Source organism: Hylobates moloch, unplaced genomic scaffold, assembly GCF_009828535.3.
Source record: "Hylobates moloch isolate HMO894 unplaced genomic scaffold, HMol_V3 SCAFFOLD_10, whole genome shotgun sequence".
In the NCBI taxonomy this organism is placed as follows: Eukaryota; Metazoa; Chordata; class Mammalia; order Primates; family Hylobatidae; genus Hylobates; species Hylobates moloch.
In genome coordinates, this window is record NW_026652285.1 from 97,687,187 (window position 1) to 97,710,848 (window position 23,662).

The 23,662-nt window shown below is 41.3% G+C and overlaps 1 protein-coding gene across 4 annotated transcripts in view; it reads right to left on the reverse strand.

Moving 5' to 3' along the window:
* The window catches only part of MAPKAP1 (MAPK associated protein 1), a 265,429-nt gene that overhangs the window by 93,292 nt on the left and 148,475 nt on the right, over positions 1 to 23,662 (reverse strand). For all 4 annotated transcript variants that reach the window (XM_058445074.1, XM_032165139.2, XM_032165137.2 and 1 more), the window contains one exon: positions 9,651 to 9,760. In XM_058445074.1, coding sequence (XP_058301057.1) covers positions 9,651 to 9,760 — 110 coding nt within the window. The remainder of the gene's footprint in view (positions 1 to 9,650; positions 9,761 to 23,662) is intronic.

The following is a 23,662-nucleotide window of genomic DNA, read 5'->3' on the forward strand; positions in this document are numbered from 1 at the left end:
CTCTGTCACCCATGCTAGAGTACAGTGGCACGATCTTGGCTCACTGCAATCTCTGCTTCCCAGGTTCAAGCGATTCTCCCTGCCTCAGCCTCCTGAGTACCTGGGATTACAGGCACCTGCCACCTAACTTGGCTAATTTTTGTATTTTTAGTAGAGACGAGGTTTCATCATGTTGGCCAGGCTGGTCTCAAACTCGACCTCAGGTGATCCGTCTGCCTTAGCCTCCCAAAGTACTGGCATTACAGGTGTGAGCCACTACGCTCGGCCAGGCATAAACTTTTTGAAAGGCAATTTGTTTTCCTCAACATTTTAAATAAATATTTGACAAGCAATCCATATTTAAAATCTAGCACAAATATGCAATGAATATTCAAACAAGATTGTTCACTGCATATTTTTGTAATACTGAAAATTTGGAAATAATCTAAACATCCTTCGATAGAGAGCTAAGTTGAATAAATTATTAGGAAGATAAAATGTGTGGTCACTCTAATATAGAATAGTGCTTATGACATATTGAGTTAAAAAAGTAAATGCAATATCATATATACTGTGTGACATAATTACCCTAAAAACCTTAACACATATGCACTTTTCATGAGTTCACTTAGCAAGCATTTACTGAGTATACTATTTGACAGGTACCTTGACAGATGTTGAATATGTAAGTGATTTAAAAAATAAAAACAAAAACAAACAACAGGAATCCTGTCCACATGAAATGTATAACCTATATGTATATCTGTATGTGAACTGAAGAAAAAAAAAGCCAAAGGATTTACACCAAAGGAAGTTATAGGAAACCTTCATTTTTTACTTCACACATCTCTAAAATGTTTGCTTCTTCCCCAACAAGTATTTAATTTTATTTTAAAAATATCCTTAAATGCCACTACCTTCTTTTGATATTAACTCCAGGAGATCTGGCCACAGGTCAAAGCTATTTCAGTTCTCCCAAACTGTGCATTTAGCTCTAATGAAAGAAATCAGATGTTACCATAGTGTCCATCCCTCCATTTCCCGATGAGTAGCTTCTACTCTTCTGCACGCCTTAATTCAGGGCTCCACTATCTGTTGGACAGATTTCTTGAGAGCCTCTGCATTGGTGTCTCTGCTTCACGTTCTTTGGCCTCTAATTCATTTGCACAATGCAGATGAGTGTTTTCTAAGAGAAATTCTGATTATATATTGCCCTTCTTTCAATAGATCCCCTCTGTCATCAGAATAAAGTTCACATTCAACACAGCTTACATACGGACATGACCTAGCCCCTGATGACCACAGCAGCCTGAACACTCTTTCCCATCCCTCTTTACCTGCCTAGTTTCTATTCATCTTCAGATTTCAGCTTGGGATAGTCTTCCCTGACTCCCCAGGATGGAAGTAGGGCTCCCTGCTTCCCATGTGCACCCAGGCCCTATACTTACTTCCATGTATCCCTTGCATGGTATTATAATTGCCTGCTTATCCCAACTAAACAGAAAGCTGCTTGAGAGCAGGAACCGTTTCTTGGTCTTTACAAAATTGTTAGTGCCTACACAGTGCCTGTTACAAAACAAGCTCCCAAAACATGAATGCACTTCTATTTTTAAGCTCACTTATCAGGCCTGGCCTGGTCGGATCTGGCCCTGCCTAGTTTCTGTAGCTTACCCTCTGCCCTCTTCCTGCTCCAGTGATTTGGAACTTCTATGTTTTGTGACTACATCTCAAAACATGTTGTCTCCTCTACTTAGAATGTTCTTCTCATTTACCCATCTGGCAAAGTTCTAATTAATCTTTAAGAAGCCATCAAATAAATCACCCCAGAGCATCTTTTCTCGGTCCCCTACCCAACCCAGTAGTTTCAAGTAGGACTCCCTTACCTGTGCTGCTTTAGTAGCTTATATACATCTGCTTGACAATTTACCACATTTTAATCCCTTTTTTTATGTGTACTCATTGGGTTTTCCACCTGATTTCTAGTGCAGCATGGCACAGAGCAGGCCGCATGGCACAGAGGAGGCAGCATTTGATGACAGCTGAACTAAACAGGGCATCTCAGAGCCACACAGAGCTTAAGAGCACACATAGCCCTTTCCTCCAGTGCCTTGATTAATCCTCGCTCAGCCTCTTCCATGTTAGAGTTGAGGAAAGTGAGGCTTAGAGAGGTTAAGTATATCATTACACACATATACAGTTTCCAGAATTTCTTAATTCTGAGATAGATTTTCATTTTTTAAAACATTTATAAAATCAGGATGCAGTTTACAATCAATATGTACATGTAATGTAGTATTATTTCCTGAGAAGCTATTATTAAATTGGCAGTGCTCTAGAATCATACCCTAGTGAACCCAGGAGAAGGCTGTCTGACTTCTAAGTATGTATGTGTCTCCCATACCACCACATAGCCTCTTGGGGCATATGTCTTTTTTCTTCCTTTCAGTCTGCTTTTTCATTAACCGAATCCACACTTATGACTGCCGAGATGATGTGAATGAATAGATTTTATAATGGAAAAGGAACTTCTGAAAGATTAGCGACTAGCAGGAAGAGTAAATGCTGGTCAAACATAGTTTTGGCAAATGATATATTTCAAGTTTTTCTGATGTGGCAGTTGTGAGAGCTCATAACACCCTTCTAAAATAATTGGGTCTCTAAAGTGGTTCCAAAAGATTTTTGCTTGACATAAATTCTCTAAATTTCTAGGCTTTCTGGATAAAATAGTTGACTGCAATGCCATCTTCAATGTGCTGTGCTCTATATTTGGGAAGATCCATCAGGAGCCTCAGAGCACTCCAGACAGCGAGAGGCTCAGGTGAGATGGAACAGTAAGATAAAGAAGCAGAGAAAGGAGGCAGGCAGGAATATTGAACTGGGAGCTCCTTGCCCGGGGCACTTCTGAGTCACATATTTAAACACTTTAGCAGCCCTAATTTACTGTAGCATTTTCCCAATAGGTCACTGGATACTGAGTATCAGGTCTCTGTTTCCTATTCATCCCCTATGCATGAGTGGCATCATCATGATTATTTATTCTTCCATAAGGAGGAACAACTGTCTGCAGAATTTACTGCCTTTTTTTTTTTTGACAAAGATCACTTAAACAGTTCTATTTTTCATCCATTCATTCATTTGTTCAGTGTTTATTCTAAGGATTACCTGTTACAGCATAAGGAAACCACAAATCTGTGTCCCTGGCTTACAAACTCTACTTTGATAGAAGAAAGAATACTGGATTTTCTGTACCAATTGCACATGAAGTAGGACTCTCTGTTCAACCCTATAGCCAGAAGATTCTTTAGCTTACATTAGCCTTCAGAGGGCATTTCAGGCTAGAAGGGTGTTAAAAACCCTACTCCATCTAAAATATATATGGGTTTCCCTTTTCCAAGGGCAGCTTAGGACAGGTGTATGTTGCTTTAAGAAAGCTAGACATAAAACATTAAAACTGACACCAATACAATTTGTCTAAATTGTGCAATTACAAAAAGAATTCCTGGCTTTATATCCAGATTCACCACAGGGTTCCTTTAAATGCTGCACTTCCCTAGTGCATTTAGATCTCAGAATCAATGAACATTTCTGTTTACAGAATTTTAAATTTCTTCTCCCATTAGGGTTCTAATAAGCAACATGGTACAAATAAAAAGAGTATGGGCTTTGAGGTCAAAAAAGCCTGGGCTCCAATTTAGATTCACCATTTACTTACTGAGGAAACTTGGGCAAGTTTAACCTCTTAGAGCTGAGGAAGGTGAGGCTCAGAGAAGTACATCATTACATAAACAGTTACCATAGGTCTTTAATTCTAAGATGCACCTCTTTTTTCCTTTACCTTTAACATTTCTAAAGCCTCATCTTCAAAACAGGCATAATAAAATCTACTTTCCAGGGATGTTGTACAGATTAAATGAGATAATATTTCTAGGTACACCAAGGCACTCCATTTATTAGCTCCCATGTCCTTGGAAGGGGTCCTCCTTTTGGAAAGACCAACTCCTCCCATGGCACACAAATCCCCTTTAAAATAACACCCACCCACCCCCCAATACAGAGTCTTGCTCTGTCACCCAGGCTGAAGTGCAGTGGTGTGATCATGCCTCACTGTAGCCTTGACCTCCTGGGTTTAACCAATCCTCCCACATCAGCCTCCCGAGTCACCGGGACTACACGCATGTGCCACCATGCCTGGCTAATTTTTTAAATTTTTTGTGAAGACAGGGTTTCACTATGTTGTCCAGTGTGGTCTCAAACTCCTGGGTTCAAGCAATCCTCCTGCCTTGGCCTCCCAAGTGTTGGAATTACAGGTGTGAGCTACTGTGCCTGACTAAAATACACTTAATAAATAATAAATTCATCTGTATAGAACTTTCTTAGTCTATCTGGCATGAAAGTAAGGCCTACTGTGTGTAGTATTATGGAGACTGACCCTGCTGCAGCCAGTCTACTACAGCAGGTCCACAGTGGGTCACAGGCTCTAAATTCCGCACCTCCCCATGGCCTTGGGTGCCCAGGGTCTCTTCCTGATCGGTATCCCTCTGTCATAAGGCAATCATCAACTCTGTATTTTTTTCTCCATTTCTTTCAAGTTCTTTTATTTCTTTGTGTTCATACTCTCTGTATGTCTCTTATCCTCTTTGGGCCTCAGTGTATTTCACGGTGGTTAAAAATTTGGATTTAATTCTATACAGAACTGAAAGTCACTGAAGAGTTTGGAACAGATATGCTCTGACTCGTATTTTAAAATCTCTCTTTGGTTGCTGTGTAAACAACAGACTGGAGACAGGCCAAGAACACAAGCAGAAAAACCAGCCAGGGTGCTATTTCAGCAGTCTAGGTGGAGAGTCATGGTGACTTGGACCCATCCAACAGAGATGAAGACAACTAAATGGATTCAGGATATATTTTAGAGGTAAAACTGATAAGATTTGCTAATGGATAAGATGTGGGGAGGCAGTGCAGGAAAAATTCAAGACTGACAGCTGGATATGTGGCTCAGGTGAATGGGTAGATGACGGTGCCACTTACTGTGCAGGGAACCTGCTTTATCTCCCTTAAAGGGTCAATTTTATTACAATTTTTTTTTTTTTGGCGGGGTGGGGGGGTTAAGTAAATTAAACTGCAAAGTAATCTTAAATGTTCTTTTTACATTAAAATATAGTAAGCCACTGCTTTGACTGGCATTGTCCCTGCCCTACTCCTAAACTGTTCATAACTTAAATGTGAAGGTCATTGTTTAAACGTCAATTTCTCAGAGAGGGGCTCCCCGAACACCCTACAGGATGCAGAGAGCTCCCCTGCATCCTATTATTCTCCCTCTCAGCCCCTTATGTATACTCTTGCTCTAGAAAAAGGTCCTCCTTAGGTCTGACACAGGGGAGCACATAAGTGAATGTACGAAATAGCCACAGATACATTATGGATCGATATTTACATTTTACATGAAATTTTTAAGATACAACTTAAGAGTCTAATGATGCCATCATTGTCCCTCAGACCGGAACCCCATACCCTGTTGTACATGTTTACTCCCCCCGGCTCCTAGTAGTACTTGGCGGAATAATGTTTGAGAAGCCCCGTAGACTATCTCACTGGTGACATTCTAAGGGTCTTGGAAAACAAAGTAAATTAGCAAGCAATAAGGTGCTCTGTGATTCTAAACAGATATAGAGTTAGAAGACAGTCCACTTGACAAAGCTAACACTTTTCTTTCAAGTTCTACACGAAATTTTATAAAAGTAGGAATGAATATCACTAGGCTTATTAACAATATTGTAAGAACTTTTTAAAAGAATCTTCAGACTAATAAAAATTTCTTTCATATCAAAAGAATGGACAGGAATAAGAAAAAGTTAAGATGCTCCTGTTCAATCTTTCCACAGATAATACAGAAAATCACCTCTATTTCATGAGACTACTGAGACAAGTTATGCGGAAAACTATTCTGCTTAGCAAACCCCACTTTGATGCTCTCTCTTCTGTAGATCTAGAGGTATCTATATTTCTGTGTCAATGTTAAAAAAATTGAAATTGATCAATTTCTCAGCAGTGTCTCTGTCATGCCCAATATAATGCTTCAGAAGGCTGGGAAGGGCTGATGGTTAACTGCATTTTTAAACCAACAAGTACTAAGAAACTCAGAAGGTCACTGATTGTGAGGGTAAGCTTGACAGAGGGAGAACTTGAATTAAGGCCTTTATTCACTAAATAACAGCTTAGTATATCTTACTGCCTAAATCAAGGGACCTGACAAGCCACTCTTTACTGTGTCAAAAACACACCCACCCAACTGTTAACATGAGTAAAGAGGCTTCATCTAATTCGTCTAAAACTGGATTCTCCAATCACAATTTTCTTAAATAGTAGGGACTTCCTGCCAATGCAGGTAGATTCCAAATGTCAAGTAGGTCAGTTAAAAAAAAAAAAAAATGAAAGGCTGATGAGAAACTTTAGAAGAGACATTTAAAAATAGGCATAAAAAACAGACCTTAGCAGAGAACTGACTGAAACATACTGTGAAAAGACTACTATAGTATATTCTTTCCATCATGAATACTAATAGAAAAAAACCCATAGAGTGTTCATAGTTTTGAGTTGATGAAATAATTACAAATAATGCAAATCAAAATTTTAGGTCAGTTACAAGTGTCTGTAAATGATAGTCTATCCTAAAAAGCAAAATGATTTTGAAACCCTAAGGGCTTCAATTGACAAAGCTATTTACCTAAACAAAGAAGAGTTCTTTTGCTCAAGCAAATACCTACCACCTTCTGATTTTTCACAAATGAAAACTGGGGAAGGAGTGCCAGACTGAAGGACAAGAGAGCAAATATTAGGACTGCCATTAGGCCTACATTTTGATTTAATAATGAAATGTTTAAGCTTCAAATTTATTATTATTATCAAACAAACAATTGTGTAGTCAGTCTGAAAAAAGGTAAGAGAAGAGAAATGTCTGTGGGCAAGGAACAAGTTCACTGTCAGCCTATCAAAGGATTTCTGAAATCTTGTTTTAGCACAACTAACATCTGTGATAACTACTGACTCTACATGGCATGTGTATTTTGATCCGAAGTGGTATTTCCCCCCTTCTTCACTGACGTTCAATAAGGGTAGCAAAGAGACAAGTGCTGTTCTGTACTCAATCAGGTAAAAGCTGTTTGACGACAGGGCTGATCACTCTAATTCTGTCCCAGACATGGGGCATGGTAGGCACATTTTTGGAAAGACTAAGCTGGTCATTGTGACAGAGGCTCAGGAAGTGCAGGATGAGTGCCTCTAACCTGGCATCTCTTTCTACCAAGTTCATGACTAAGTTCATGTGTCACAATGGGTAACTAATAGGCATTTCATAGCCAACTGTGAGCACCAACAATTTTTTAAGTACTTTCTATGTGTTATTTTCTATGACAAGAGGATTTTCTTCTTTTCATTAATCACTCTCCAAAAAAGTCTACTCTACAATACAAAAGTTCAAAAACACAAGATGTACCCTGCCTTTACCAACCTAACCTTAAACAAATATCTTTACCAAATTGGAGATCCTTCTGTTTTATGAGACCAGACTTATTAAAGCTACAGAAAGAGCTTCTTTTGTTAAAAAGCTTTTTGGATTAAGAAAATGGACAGTAATTTATGTAAACGTATCAATCTCAATTGGCTTCTCTTGTATGAAAAGGAATAAATAATGCAGATCACTGTTTTTCAGATAACCGAGTCCTAACTCTTTGCCAAGGTTATGGCAAAGACTCTGATGGAAATGGCAGTAATGTGTACATAAAGGTGAACATAAATAAATGTGTGTATGATAAATGCTGGGAATGGACATGGAAAAACGGGTATGCAATTGGACAGAGACGACAGGAGACAGAAGGAAAGATACTGGCTCAGCTGTATCTAAGTAAGTTCATAGAGTTTCACAGTCTGAAAAATCTGTGACAGTGGAATTTCTACTAAGAAGCTTAAAAAAGTTTCACCTTCTCCTTGGACAATTCAGAATAAGGCCTTCTTAGAATATAATGCATTATATCACAAATATACTTTTATATAAAATATTTGGGAACAAAACAAGAGTAAAGAACCAGGATCCGAAAGGGTGAATGCCTACTAAATATCTTTGATTATCTAAAGCTGTTTAAAAGCTATTAGACTGGCATCTGGAACCCCAAAATATCCACTTTTCACTGGGAAGGAGTGGCTGTGCCTCTTCAATCATCCCCTAAATGCAAAGAAGTTTGACCCCCATGCAATGGATAAAAGTCACCCAAAAAATGAACAAAAGAGGTGTTTGGAAAAACCAGAACACCATTCATCCCAGCTAACGACTTGTTCATTATGAGTGATGATGGATAAAGACTTCTCATGCTGAGATGAAATCAAGATTTATATGCATTGTTTCCTCTCCCAACTTGTGGGAAGATCATCATCATTTAATTCTATCTCTGCGGCCAGTGATGGGCATCCAGAGAGCTGGTTATCAAACGGCGCAGTCAGCTGGCAAAAGCCGAAACGTGCAGTTGGCACATCTGGACGGAGCCGCCACAGCCGAGGGTGAACAATGACTCCTGGCAAGCATCCAAATTGCTTGCAGACGCTAGCAGGTCTCATCTACAACCGCCCCTACCAGCATCTCTCTCTCTCTCTCTTTTTTATGAGAATCAGATTTTCATTGCTCCATTCAATTGCTCTCCTCTGCCATTTTTTACAGCTCTTATCGTTCCCCTGGAATATGGCCTTGAGACAGCTCATCCGTGTCCTTCACTGTGTTATCTCTTCTAACTTTTATTAAAACTTCAGCTTTCATCTGAAGATAGCTAATTAAATCTGGAACAGATTATATGCCTCCCCTTAAAAAGAGCACAAAACTATTTTCTTCAACCCCAGCAATGCTTTTTTTCCTTTCCAAAAGGTAAAATCAAAGGTGTTTAAGAAGTCTCTTTATTTACAGAGCTAAGATAATCAACATGTCATACATGAGTTGATTTATATTAAAGTTGTCTGTGATATGACAAATCTTTGAGCTATTTCTCAAGATAATTATTTCTCAATCCTGATATATATCCTTTAAATTTCACAGCTAACACTATAAGCATATTTTCTATATAAAGTTGGGTAATGAGGAGTTATTTGTGCACATCAAGTGATTTGTCTTTTTATTCGTCTTTTTTTTAAAAAGGTTGCCCTCATTTGATAAGGATGAAGAGAAATTTTTCTTTTCTTCCCCATACCACAAATATTAGTAACTAAAAGTTATCCCGTGGGAAATTATGTGAAAACATGAAATTAATAGCAGTGATTCAAGTTTAGGACTGATTCGGTTTTCAAGACAGCTTTACATCAACTGATCATCAGTGCAAGTAGCTCTGTCTGAGTCTACCACAAATTATTAATGAAGGAACTTCCACAATTGATATGAATACATTCTTCTCACATATGCCGCTGACCCAGTCCCTTTCTGAGGCCCAGGGGCAGTGTACAATCACCTTTTCTTGCATAGATCTGCTAACCAAACCTTCTAGCAATGACATCTGAAACAATCTAGCCAGCCATCTCTCACACACACACACACACACACACACACACACACACACACACACACACACACACACCCTATGCCCTTTTAATAAGGGTTAAGCTTCTACTACTGTGAGAATATGATTTAACTATCCCACCTGAAACTTTCTGGGATCCTTTTCTTCGCTTCACTGCCTTTAGTAAGATTTCCTTCATGGTAACCTTTGTGTTGTCCACCTGAATAAGGGAGAATCCATGAGCAGCATTTCTGTAGGAAAAGACAAATATTAAATCATCATCACCAACATTCATCCAGAGAGATGTTACTGCGATCTTCACTGTGTTTAAGCAAGCTTTTTTTTTGTTTTTTGTTTGGTTTGTTTTGTTTTTGAGAAGGAGTCTCGCTCTGTCACCCAGGCTGGAGTGCCGTGGCGCAATCTCGGCTCACTGCAAGATCCGCCTCCTGGGTTCACACCGTTCTCCTGCCTCAGCCTCCCGAGTAGCTGGGACTACAGGTGCTCACCACTACACCCAGCTAATTTTTTGTATTTTTTTTTTTTTTTTTAGTAGAGACGGGGTTTCACCGTGTTAGCCAAGATGGTCTTGATCTCTTTACCTCGTGATCTGCCCGCCTCGGCCTCCCAAAGTGCTGGGATTACAGGCATGAGCCACCGCGCCCGGCCGTGTTTAAGCAAGTTTTAAAGTAAGTGCATACTGAGGTGCCAATTATTTAAAAATAGGTTGAATAAATATACTTCTAATGGTAGGTGGCGGGGGCGGGGGTGATAAACGATTCTAGCGTGAGCAGTTCCAAGTGAAAGAGAGGTCACGCTTAGGGAAGGTTCTTCTAATTTGTCCAAGTTGAACCTAAGTGGTCTGTGTGGGTCAGCAGCACCATGGGTTCCTAGTGTTGGCTTCCAAACCAAATCTTGCAACAAGGATTGACAACTGATAAACTTGGCTTGTGTCAGTAGACGTCACTACAGGCAGATACCGCCATCATACTAAGCTCATGGAGCCCCAGACAAAAAAAAGTCATGTGGGGCCAGAGGGCAGTAATACCCCAAAGTAATTGAGAAGGAGGAAAAGAAAATGCTCTAACTAGCTAGTAAATATATATTTCTTTATTCATACACACACACTTTTTTTTTTGAGATGGAGTCTCACTCTGTCACCCAGGCTAGAGTGCAGTGGCACAATCTTGGCTCATTGCAACCTCTGCTGCCCGGGTTCAAGCGATTCTCCTGCCTCAGCCTCTCCAGGAGCTGAGATTACAGGTGCCTGCCACCGTGCCTGGCTAATTTTTGTAGTTTTAGTAGAGATGGGTTTCACCATCTTGGCCAGGCTGGTCTTGAACTCCTGACCTTGTGATCTGCCCGCCTCAGCTGTCCAAAGTGCTGGGATTACAGACGTAAGCCACTGCACCTGGCTGTATTTTTTTTTTAAATACAGTCTATACACTTCAGTATGAATGATTTAATCTACTTAGTCCTAGAAAGTCAAAATATTAGCTGAAGCACAAGTAATTATAAGACAAAACACTAACACTCCTTGTAAGCTTCCAATTAATCAAACTGGGTGGGGGGAAAGGCTTCATCTAGATTGGAAAAAAACCGCTAAGGAACAAGTACTCTAAAAGCAGAAGCCTATCTCCTGTGTGAGGTATAACTTCACCAAGACTGTTAATTGCAAAAGCAAGTATCACAAATACTACTCACTACGCTTGGGCATTGGAACAAAACAGACCAATTCCAAGTAGCTCATGTAACAAACGGGACCCAAGTTTCCAACTATGGAACATGGGAATTGCCACAAGGAGTTTGGTAGCATTCCCATTTCTCCATAAGAATCTCTAAAGGGAATGTGGCCAAAAAACATGGCAGAACTTCATATTGACAAGAAATCTGAAAGAAAAGCCAAGCCCCAAGCCAAGCTCTGGAAAAGCTTCCCAATGGTAGGACAGGCTGGGAAGAGCCTTAAGCCTAAGTTGGACCCAACCAGGTGGCTGACTCTCCACAGGGGCTGGGGGCTGATCTCAAAACCAAGGACCTAATTTGCTTCCCTAATACAGAGACATCTCCACAACCCTCCTCTCCATACGGCTTGCTGTTTAATCCTTGACATTCCATTTGTTAAAAAGCAAAAGCCGATGCTGGTCTGGCCAGCACCATCATCCATTTTAACTTGGTCAAGTTCTTGCTATCGAACAGCAGGCCTAAGAACTGTCAAGCTAATTTTACTGAACACTCTGTTACTGAATCATGCCTGAGTCCCGGCCATTCTTTACCTCAGAAGCTGGACCCCATCCCAGAACAATCTTTAAAAGTTTATTTTACTGATCAAAGCAAAATAAGAAAAAACTCTTTTTAAAAAACTATATTTAGGGAGCGATGCAGTAAGTGATACTTTGGCAAGAGTACTGAAATGTAAAGTGCCTTGTGCATTTATAAACTTGGGGGTATTTGCTCTGGCGCTAGGCCAGTGTGTGTTTGGAACAAATGCCAGTCAACCACATTCAGATTTGCCTTCCTCTGCTTTCTCCTCAGAAGTCAGTATGCGCTCCATCTGTGACAATATGTTGGGCGATGGATGAGTAGGGCCTAAAAGAGAACACAAGTTCTCGGGTACTCACAAACTAGTACTGGCCTGGACCTCATGAACTGCCATCCACCTGGTTCTACCGGAACTACTGTAGATTTCAGTCTGCTTAGAAACTGCTTACCTTCCCTCCTAATCTGCTGCCGGCTGACAGCATTATTTCCAGCCAATACGTTTATCTTTTCCAGCAAAGGCAGACTAAAAGCTCAAAAGGAAGCCTTGTGTTTGGACTAACTTCCATAAATTAAAAGTGTCCTTTTAAAAGATTTTTGAGCAGAGGAAAATCCCCAGTCTGTATTTTTCTGTCATTTTACCAAAACGTACCTGGGTGACAAGGTTAAAGCAAGCAGAGGAAATCCCTGGCACTTATCATCCACAGGCATTACTGATAAATTGTGTGGTGGGGGAATAAAGGATTACCTTCTGTATTTTTTCATTACACTTTTCTTTTGTTACAGAATACATAAATCCATTGTGGCACAATGTAATATGTATCACCATGCTACACCTGCGGACGCTTCCGAGCGGCTGCCATGTCTGTGCAGTCAGGAATGATAAGTGAACCACCCGTGAATGTTAACGATAGTGATCATTCTGAGGTAACTCGGCTCTCCATCTTCCTTTACAGCCTCCGTGCTGAAGCCAGGGTAGCAAGGTTCATGAGAGGAAAATGAAAACAACGGCGAAGGGAAGGGGCACACGCGGCCCTCGGAATGGACCTTCGTGAGTGTGCAGTATCTTACTCTGGGGCTCCATTTCCGTAAAAATGTGCACGTTAAAAGGAGAAAGAGGTTCTGCCCTGCGTGCTGCACATTCAGGCAGACCTAATAAGAGTTTCCTCAGGTCAGTCCCACGCTCCGCTCCTTTCCCTTCAGACGAATGCCAACTTTGGATCTTGTTCTACGTCTACAGCGCTTTGGGGGGAGATGGGCAGGGTTTTGTTTTTTTGAGTAATACCCTCATATGTTTCTGAAACTTAAGAGCATAGAATGCAAGTGGTTCTCAGCCTCCGTCTAGGTGCAAGTGTTAAGTTATGCTCCCATTTAACAAGTGGAGATGGAGACTTGCCATCACAATTTTCAGCTTGACTTCCAAACATTCTGGGTTTTATGCCTCATTTCTTTATATCCAGGATTTTTTATGGGATTTCTAAAAAGTCTATTGAAATACATCTTTTAAAGCCTTTACTTAATGTGGGACACTGGGTTTGAGGCTGAGAAGACAATGATCCTGGGGGGAGTGCTGGTAGTGGGCAGGAAGGGTGCTCCTGGTCCCGGCCTGCCTTCCCTGTGGCACACGCTCCAGTCTCTGGGTTAGGAGCTGTGGCAGGGTGATCAGCCCTCTGATGAACAGGCAGGCTACACACAGACCCAAAGTCTCAGCTCAGAAACCGCTCCTCCTCCTGCTCGCCTCAGGGACAGACAACTTGTTTTCCCCCAGAGCAGGGCATTCTAGGGACACTGAGAAGCAGCAGCTGCCCTCCCCACGGCTCCTTGGGCTGTCCATGCTGGGTTTAGGGTGAAACTCCATGTCAGGGAGCGGAAGAAACACTGCCAGAAGTGCTTCAGTCAATTCAAAGTTAGGTCCTGTCAAGTCTTGTAACCACTGAACAATGTATGGGCATTTTAAAAAGAGACTCCTCACTTGAGGAGTTCAGCTCCGTCCCAGCGCACAGCCACTCAGTTACCCCAGAGAAGTTTGTATGCCAGCACGAACCCAATGCAAGCAGGCTTTCTGTACTAAGCAGTAAACGAAAGGCAATGGGGGCCACGGAGCCCACAGGGACACAGGTCTTCATCTGAAAAGCTTAGATTCTATCTTTAGGAACAGAGCTGGAACCAGAACTCAAGTTGGAAGGCAGCATAAAGGGCATAGGCTGGGGGTTAAATACCCTTTGACCGAAATCTCGGTTCTGTGGCTAATGGAGATGTTGCTGTAATACGTGGGAACCTCAGCCGCATCCATGAAATCAGTAGGCTACTTCCCTATAGAATTGTCATGCAGATGAAACAATGAATGCCAAGCACCTCACACTACGGCTGGCAAGCAGTAAAGGGAGTTGACATTAGTTCTCTTTTGTTCCCCTTGCCCTAAGTCATCATCCCAAGAGAAGAGGCCCCACTTCAGCCCCTCCTTCCCCTGCCTCCTAAGCAGAGACTGCTTATGCGGGGGTGGGAGTCTCAAAACTCATTGCCTGTCACTGGTAACACAGGGGCATTAAAATGTGTGATTTGTTGAGCTTGGTGGCCATATTCAGGGGCATTGTCAGTGAGCAGCCTGTGGCCCAAGCATCAGAACTTCCCAAGAGCTCCCAGGGGAGCACTCTGGGTTCAGTTTTCAAAGCTTTCCTTTTTGAAAGTGTTAACTACGAAGCAGGTAGGTTCCACCTCAGCTTAATTCACTGGCTTTGCATGGTGATGATGGAAATTAAAAAATCATGGTGGTGTAGAGAATTTCAACAACATTTATTAAGAACTGTTTGATTTGCACAATACAAGTTGTCCACTGTTTAACAATTATAATAACAGCAACTACTATTTATTGAACACTTTCTATGGGCTAGGTGCTGTTTTTTTGTTTTTGTTTTTGTTTTTTTTTTTGAGACGCAGTCTTGCTCTGTCGCCTAGGCTGGAGTGCAGTGGCGCGATCTCGGCTCACTGCAAGCTCCGCCTCCCGGTTCACGCCATTCTCCTGCCTCAGCCTCTCCGAGTAGCTGGGACTACAGGCGCCCGCCACCACGCCCGGCTAATTTTTTGTATTTTTAGTAGAGACGGGGTTTCACAGTGGTCTCGATCTCCTGACCTCGTGATCTGCCCGCCTCGGCCTCCCAAAGTGCTGGGATTACAAGCGTGAGCGACCGCGCTCAGCGGCTAGGTGCTGTTTTAAGCTTTTTAAAAAATATCTGTATTGACTCATTCAATCCTAAAATAGGTACAATTATTACACCCACTTTATAGAAACTGAGGCTGAAGGCATTAGGGAATTTACCTGAGATGACTCATCCATTAAAAATCCTGTTTTGGATTCAGAAATCAGCAATGTGGTCCCTAACCCAAGTTGCACAGCCCAGTGGGAGAGAAAGACAAGAAGCCAACAAACAATTATAGTTCTGTGTGACAGTCACAAAGGCGGAGGCAAGTTCAGAGTGCTGCCAAAACAAACATAGGGCACTTAACCCAGCCACACAGAGGTGAGAGGGTCCGGGAAGCTTCCTAGTGGGGATGATGTCTCAAAACACAGACATCATTTAGCTCTAAACCATGCTAGGAGAGACAGTGGCAGCACCAGAAGGCAGCAGAGCACAGTAAGCTCTAGAATAAAGTGACCTGGTTTGGAACCCCACCTCTGCTTTCATGGATAACAACATAATCACTTTAACTTCATTTCCTCATCTACAAAATAAGGATGATAATTATTCTTGGATTTTAAGATTGTTGTAAAGGCAAAATACTTCTAAAGTACTTACCATAATATCTGTCATATAATAAATGCTTATAGACGAGCCATTAGTTAAAAAAAGATAAATGCTTAATAAATAGTTAATATATAATAAGCATAAGCATTTTCTTCATATGTACAATGAATATATGATGAGACAATAATATTCAATATTTATTGAGCACTTACTTTGTTTAATCCTCCTAGAAAAGGTAGGTGTTATTATGAGTCCCATTTTATAACAGAGAAAATTGAGGTTTGGCAAGGTTGAGACGTTTGTCTGGAGTTATATAATAAGTTAATATATTATATAACTAATAAGTCCTGAAGGAGCCAGGACTTGAACCCAGATCAGCTAGACTCCAAAGTCTGTGTTTGTTAATCCCTCCACAGCCGCAAAGGGAGTCTTAGGGACTTGGGGAAAGAAGAGACTTCCAGGGAGCACATCTTCCATACCGGAACCACTGACCCAATCTGTGGAAAAGGTTCAACATCCACTGTAACAAATTCAGCTCGACTATAATGTCCAGACTCTTAGACTAACCATATGACCTACAAGATTTTTAAAGAGACCTTGGAGAATGTCATGGTTTCAAAAGCCACAGTCTCAGTTTGCAGAAGTGGGAAAAAGTTGCTACGAGCAGTTCTCGAGTCTCCAGTCCTGACCAGCTCCCAATAGTGATGAAGACACACTCTAGTTCCCAGCCTGCTCTGGTCCAATTCCATGCATGTTCATTCTCCAGCATTTCAAGGTAGAAAATGAAAATATATGAGCAAGAGAAGGCCTTGTAATAACTGCAGCATGCCTGCTTTAAAATAAGTCATTTGAGTATGACTTTATCCATAAAGAGTTTACACTAGTGTGAATGCCACATTTTGTTTCCCCTTACACTGACCAAAAATTTTTTAAAAGATCAAAGCATACTGTGGGAGCATGCGATGTTTGACATTGGACAAAGTACTCTTTTTCAAAACAGACATTTTCCAAAAACATAACTCGCTAGACTAATGGGCAGTGAGAAGCCAAAATGACTGCCCTCCGCCTTCTCCTTGTGTATCTTTGCCAGAGTCCTTGGGACTTGCCAAATCCGGTCATGCCTGCTTAGCTTGCTCGACTGATTGTGCCAGAAAAGAAAATAAGACACAGATGTATTTGAGCTCTTTGAGATGCCAGTAAGAGAGACAGCTAATGGCTTCATTTCGACCCTCCCCTTCCAGCTGGGCACAGGTGGGGGATAATGAGGTCCCTCTCCCTAATCAAACTCAATTATTTACTACTCTATATAACCGCAAAGACATTCACATTCCGTTCAGAATATAAAACACACCGTGGGCTACTTCCAACCACTGCCACTGGGTATTTATAACAAACTCAAGTGGCTAACAGTTTGCCTTGGCAGGAGTTTAAGTGTGTAAAGTTTTGCAAACTGTTTCTGTTCAAATATGTCCTGCTGAAATGGGGTCCCAGGCGGGGTTCCATAACTGTCAGGTCAGTGAACTGCATAACATCTGAGAATGTATTCACCATGCAGTGCAGACAGGATCTGGAAATCAAACGCTTCGTTCTATCACAACCTTCTGAGAAGCATCACAGTTTTTTCAACAGCAAGACTGACATTGTATTAATAAACATTCCAAGTCACTAGCCTGACATGTACATAGCAGCAGCTGACAGACTCCGACATAAGCTGAGGGGAGAACAGAGGAAATCAAAATGAGACATAGTAACTAAACACGGCCAAAGGGGGAAGCATCACCAAACCAATCACATGGGCTCAGAAATGGGAGCTCCTGACTTTGAAGATACATATTAACTAAAGCAACAATCTGGTATAATTTCTAGATACAAAGTAAGTTGATGGTTATCTAAAATGTGTGCTTTTATGGTAGGAACAAAGCGAATCCTGGCACAATTTCAAGACATTCCAGTGAGCAAAACATACATACTTAGCTTGTCTGACCTTTAAATTCTTAGAAGTGTGTAATTAATGCTTTCCATCTTTATTACTTGCTCCAATATTTCTGTCACTTTAAACAGACACAAAGAAAAATCCTTTCTTTTCTCTAGACAGTAGCTGTTGCCAAAAAGGAAATCAAGTCAGATTTACAAATACAAAATTAAACAGGCTGCATATGTTACATTTCCATACACGAGGACAATCTGGACAATGAAAATGTTTGCTAATACAACAGAATGAAAAGAAACAACACACAGTTGGTCCTCTATGACTCAAGCAAACAATAAATAACCAGGATAATTTATACTCATATTGTCAGGCCTGGTTACAAAGAACACAAGCATCTTCTTTTATTCCTTATTCTATTTTAGCTCTGCCTCTTACCAAACAGTATGGCCTTGAGTTAGTAACTACCTGTCTCTGAGCCTCCGCTTACATTATAAAAGTGAATTGTGTATAAGAAACTTTACTGATGGGGTGTGGCCAATTTTAAAATATCATAAAAAAGAAATAAATGATTAAAAAAGAAATAAATGAGATAGCATCTACTGGAGGTATGAAACTGAATGAGTGTGTGAAAATGTTCTCCCTGCCCTCCTCTTTTTTTCATTTTCTAGACCACAAGGCAATAGCATATAACAGAAGGAAAGGCTTCAAGCTAATGACACCCTTTAATAAAGGTCTGGTCACTTGGGGTATACTGTGGATTTATCATCAAGAAGGTAAACTAAAACTCCCCACTCTTCTGAAAAGCCCAGTGAAGGGCATGAATGAACCCAGGGCACGCCTCTTTAAAAAAGTAGCTCATCGTTCCCTTTCTGCAGAGCCAAGAGAAGCCAAGGCAGTCTCTGGGAGCCTGCTGGGCCACAATGCCCAAGGCAGCCCAGCTTCTGGGCTAAGGCCTTCCACTGTTACCTGACAGCTGTTACCCAAACAGCTCTTGGTTAGAACTGTTCCTTCCTCATGTTCCTCTAATGTATCAAATATTTAAAGGAAAACACACATATATATAGGAGACAGTTTAACTTCTCTTACTTCTAAGGAGATTCTGACCATTTTATTGGCCTTGACTTTTTTTTTTTTTTTTTCCTTTAATGCCCTTCTTCCCCCACTTCAGAGTAGAATCCTGGCATGAAACTTTAATGTCAACACATACAAGGTAATAATACTACCACAGTTGTTTTTGTCATTGCCACTTTTGAACTCAATTCAGTCTCACAAATTCTGACTAAATTAGGCCTGTGTTGGGAATGGGAGGAGGAGACGAACAAGGCAGGTCCCTATCCTTGAGAGGCACTTAGCCCACTCAAGATCTCATTCTCCCTTGTCCCACTTTGTCTAAGGGAACAGTAGGCTTTGGCTTGGTCACTGCTGGCAAGAAACACTTCTCGAGATGCTGGGCACTATCTGAGCTCCAGCTCTTTATCTGGTTTTGGGGGTCAGCCAAAAACCTTCCCATTCCTCCCACTCTCTACTTCTCCTCTCTGACACTCCTGATATCCAAACATCTTTACTGCTTAGGCTCAAAGTAGTCAGCAAGTTAGGGATTCCCATTTATATTTACTCTGTCCAAAATCAATCAGGAACAATGGATAGCTTAGGAATCCCCTTGAAGATCTGTTAAAAGAGGCAGTTTCCATTAGCAGGCTCCTAATTTGCAAGTGGTCAGAATAATCCATTCTCCTTCTCCAAACAACAACTCTATCCAGGGGATTCCTGGGGCCCAGGGGTTCTAGAGGGAAGGCTAGATAGACCTATTCCTGATTTAGTAAGAACATCAGATGACATCCAATTTCACGTTCCCTCCACAGAATATTTTTCCAGTGAGAAATTCATTAATTAGTTCCTCTTTAAAAAATGTAAATAATTATAAAATATAATTCACAATCTTTGCATGATGGAATGAAGACAAATTTAAAAATTTCTTTTATATGCAGAAACAGATCTATTTCCCAATTTTGCTATAATGGACACATATTAATTATATAATAAAAACTCAAAGGAAGGTTAAACCCCATTCTCACCTTAGTGTAAATTATTCCCACTGAGAATCCCTGACAGAAATAACAATAGCAACTATGTAACACTTCCTACATGCCAGAGTCTGAGCTAATATTAATAATCACAGCACCATTTCCTGAGGTTCAAGAGCCCCCAGGAATCAACAGATGAATTTACAGACTAAGTTTCAGAATTTAAAAACCTGTTTTCTCACGGTGATGTGAGCATCTAGTTCCAGCTACTCAGGAGGACTGTCTGAACCCAAGAGTTCCAGTCCAGCCTGGGCAGCACAGTGAGACACTGTCTCTAAAAATTTTTTTAAATTAAAAACAATTTTGATTATAGTCTAATGAAAAGCATATAGAGATGTATTATCTATACATATCAATATATGTATGATATGGATGTGTAGATATATATATCTATATATGCTTTTCATTGAACTAAAAGCAAAATTATATGTGTCACCACATATTTTATATATGTCACTGTGTGTGTGGGGGGGAGTGTATGAGATAAAGATATAGATATAGGCCCCTCCTCACTCCTCATCTTCCATGTTCCCCATTTTCCACCCACCTGGGGAGCCCTGAGCCACTGCCTAGAGGAGAAATACCCAAGAGAGCCACTTGGTCCACATCAGACAAATGTGAACAAGAAATAAAATTATTAGGCTGGGCACGGTGGCTCACACCTGTAATCCCAGGGGAGGATTTGGGAGGTAGAGGCAGGCAGATCCCCTGAGGTCAGGACTTCGAGACCAGCCTGGCCAACATGGTGAAACCCCGTCTCTTTAACACAAAAATTGGCAGGGCATAGTGGCAGGTGCCTGTAATCCCAGCTACTCGGGAGGCTGAGGCACGAGAATCGCTTGAGTCTGGGAGGCGGAGGTTGCAGTGGGCCAAGATCACGCCATTGCACTCCAGCCTGGGTGACAAGAGTGAAACTCTACCCAAAAAAAAGGGGAAGGGAGGGAAGGGGAGGGGAGGGGAGGATAAGACAGAAAGAAAGAAAGAAACTTATTGGGAAAATCCAGAAGTTGACCAATAAACCTACCCCATGCCCATTTGTCTATGTAGTCTGTGGCTACTCACACACTACAATGGCAGTGCTGAGTTACAGAAACTCTATGGCTGATAGCCTAAATATTTACTATCCGGCCCTTTGCAGAAAAAGTTTGCTGAGCTAGAAGCGGTGGCTGAAGCCTATAATCCCAGCACTTTGGGAAGCTGAGGTGAGCAGATCACTTGAGTCCAGGAGTTTGAGAACAGCCTGTGCAACATAGCGAAACTCTGTCTCTACAAAAAATATAAAAATTATTTGGGCATGGTGGCGCATGCCTGTAGTCCCAGCTACTTAGGAGGCTGAGGTGGGACGATTGCTCGAGCCTGGGAGGCAGAGGTTGCAGTGAGCCAAGATGATGTCACTGCACTCCAGCCTGGGTGACAGAGCAATACCCTATCTCAAAAAAAAAAAAGTTTGCCAATCCTAGGATAAGGTGGTGAGATTTGGGGGGTTATGTGTTCCAGCAGCTAGAGTTATTTAACATAACTAACAAACTTAGTAAAAGTCAAATGGCATTACTGCAAGCTGCATACAGAAGTTGTTTGCTGAATAGAGAAAAATGGCGAGAGAATTCGGTGGGCACAAGGATCTCTATGAACAGTCTTGCTGGTCTCTGAAAAATCTGTGCTGTTCGGTGCCAAGTCACACTATGCACAAGTATCAGTCAGGCAGAGCCCACTTATGTATAGACCAAGCAACAGATAAAGTAGAGTGACCAATCTGGTTTACCCAGGATGGAGGAAGGGGTTGGAGGTGAGCATCAGGGAGTGCTCGTAGATTCAGGACTTTCAGTTTTGAAACAGGGAAAGTCCTGGGCAAATCATCACGAATTGATCATACTAACAGAAAGAATGGTGGGCCAAACGTAAAGTAGAGTTTTCTAGGTTAGGAGCGGTGGCTCATGCCTGTAATCCTAACACTTTGGGAGGTCGAGGCAGGAGGACTGCTTGAGCTCAGGAGTTCAGGACCAGCCTGGGCAACACAGTGAGACCTTGTCTCTACTAAAAATAGAGTTAGTTGGGCATGGTGGCACATGCCTGTAGTTCCAGCTACTTGAAAGGCTAAGGCAGGAGGGTCCTTTGAGCCCAGGAGTTTGGGGCTGCAGTGAGCCATGATCACATCACTGCACTCCAGACTAGGCCACACAGCAAGACGCTGTCCAAAAAAAAAAAAAAAAAAAAAAAAGCATTTTCTAGTAAAGAACATTTAAAATTTATGTGTTTGTGTGGTTTGTGTGGGGGGACACATTATAAATCAATTGGCCCACTAAAATAATGGACTAGTAGTTAAAAATACACTGTTTAAAAGGATGTTAATCATGATGTCTCATATGAAAATCAAAAGACTCAAGTTGACAAGTAAAACATTTAACACCCAATTAAACCCAACATCAGCAATGTTTAATTTCAGCAAAACATCATCTGTTACGTTAAAGTTGTTAATTTGTATTTTATTAATGTTATAGTTTTATCGGTATTTAGTTTGTAATTTTGTTTAGGTTGTGTAAAAACATTGAATTTATAGCTAAACATTACAGAACTTTATATTTGCATGTATCCAAGTAGCATTATTTAAAAACCCATTTGGATAAACATTGAGACTTTAGGAGAATTTATTTCCCTTTAAAAGAGTTCTGTACATAACTTACATTTAAGAAACTCCCTCATGACAATTCCATGAGATAGTTACTGTTACCCACATTTTACAGATGAAGAAACTGAGACTTAACAAAGGTAAGTAAAATTGTCTAAGGTCATGCATGTAGCAAGATACTAGTGAAGCTGAAATGTGAACCCAGGTTTGGCTAAATTCAAAGTCTGTGCTGCTGCACTTAGAGGGAAAGATGGTACTGAGCCCCGGGAATAGCTGGTGTGAGGGCCTCAGAAGGTCAGAAGGCGACCTGGGCTTCCTGGTATTTGAAAGGCAGGAACAGGTGTGAAAAAGGGGAAGCGGGCTCAGAAAGCAAGGCGGGACACAGTGCTGGGTCAAGTGTCCTCCTGGCAGTCCACAGACACCTGAAGATTCAGTCATTCCTTCTCCATGAAGCCCTGTGCTGGGTGCTAAGGATACAGAGACAGTAAGACTGTGCCTTCCTAGTCTTCAAGAAGTTAATGGTCTTGCTACTAACTTAGAGGATGTGTGCTCATAAGAGGATTCATTTGAAAGTCTGTAGATCCTCAATGTTTACCCACTGCCCATGTTCACTGAAAGTTACTCCAATTCAGCTTTTTCAGTCCAGCTGAGCAATGTCCACCTAAACACTACCCCTCCTCTGCTATAAAACAAAGTCGGAGAAGAAAAATGTAGAAGTGCTAGAGATCTACTCAGTAACCCATTCAAGAAATACGTGTGACAGATCTGTCATAGTAATGGAGTGATGCTGAGTATTGTGGGCACAGATAATTCAGTTCTTGCTCTCCAAGGGTTGTTTATTAACAGTGACAATAACAGTAGCTAACACTAAGATGATGCGTACATATGCTAAACACTGTTCTAAGTGCTTCAGATCTATTAACTCATTTAATCCTCATAACTGATCTGTGAGGCAGGTATTATTACCTCCATTTCACTGAGCCACAGAAAAGTTAAATATTCATCCAGGACCACACACACTAGTAAGGGCAAGACTAGGATCGGCATCCAAGCGGTCTGGCTCCAGAGCCCACCATGCTGTCACCTACTGCACTATAGCAGTGGCTGAATGTCAGCCTTAAGACAGTGAGATTCACAGGTTAAACCAACACCAGATTCCCCAGCCTCAATCTCTCAGCAGAGGGTTGGAAAGGGCATGAACTTTAAAGTCAGGGATGGGGTCAAATCCAGGCCTAAGAACAATATTGCTCACCCTCAGGTTCCACGTCTCTAAATTGTTCATAAAAACTGGGCTATTTTGGGATTAAGTGAGATAGCATATGCATAGTTGGCCCTTAGTAAGTATTAGTTCACTCCCTATTGTCAAACCTACTTCCCTCTTTCTGTTTCAGCTTAGTGTCTTCCCAGCCACTTCTTGTCCCTCCTCTACTGGGAGACAAATGGAAGGAGGAAAGGGGGAAAATGACGAGGAGGAGTAGTTACAGCTTTGTTTATTTTTCTGGGATTTCCTTCTCTGA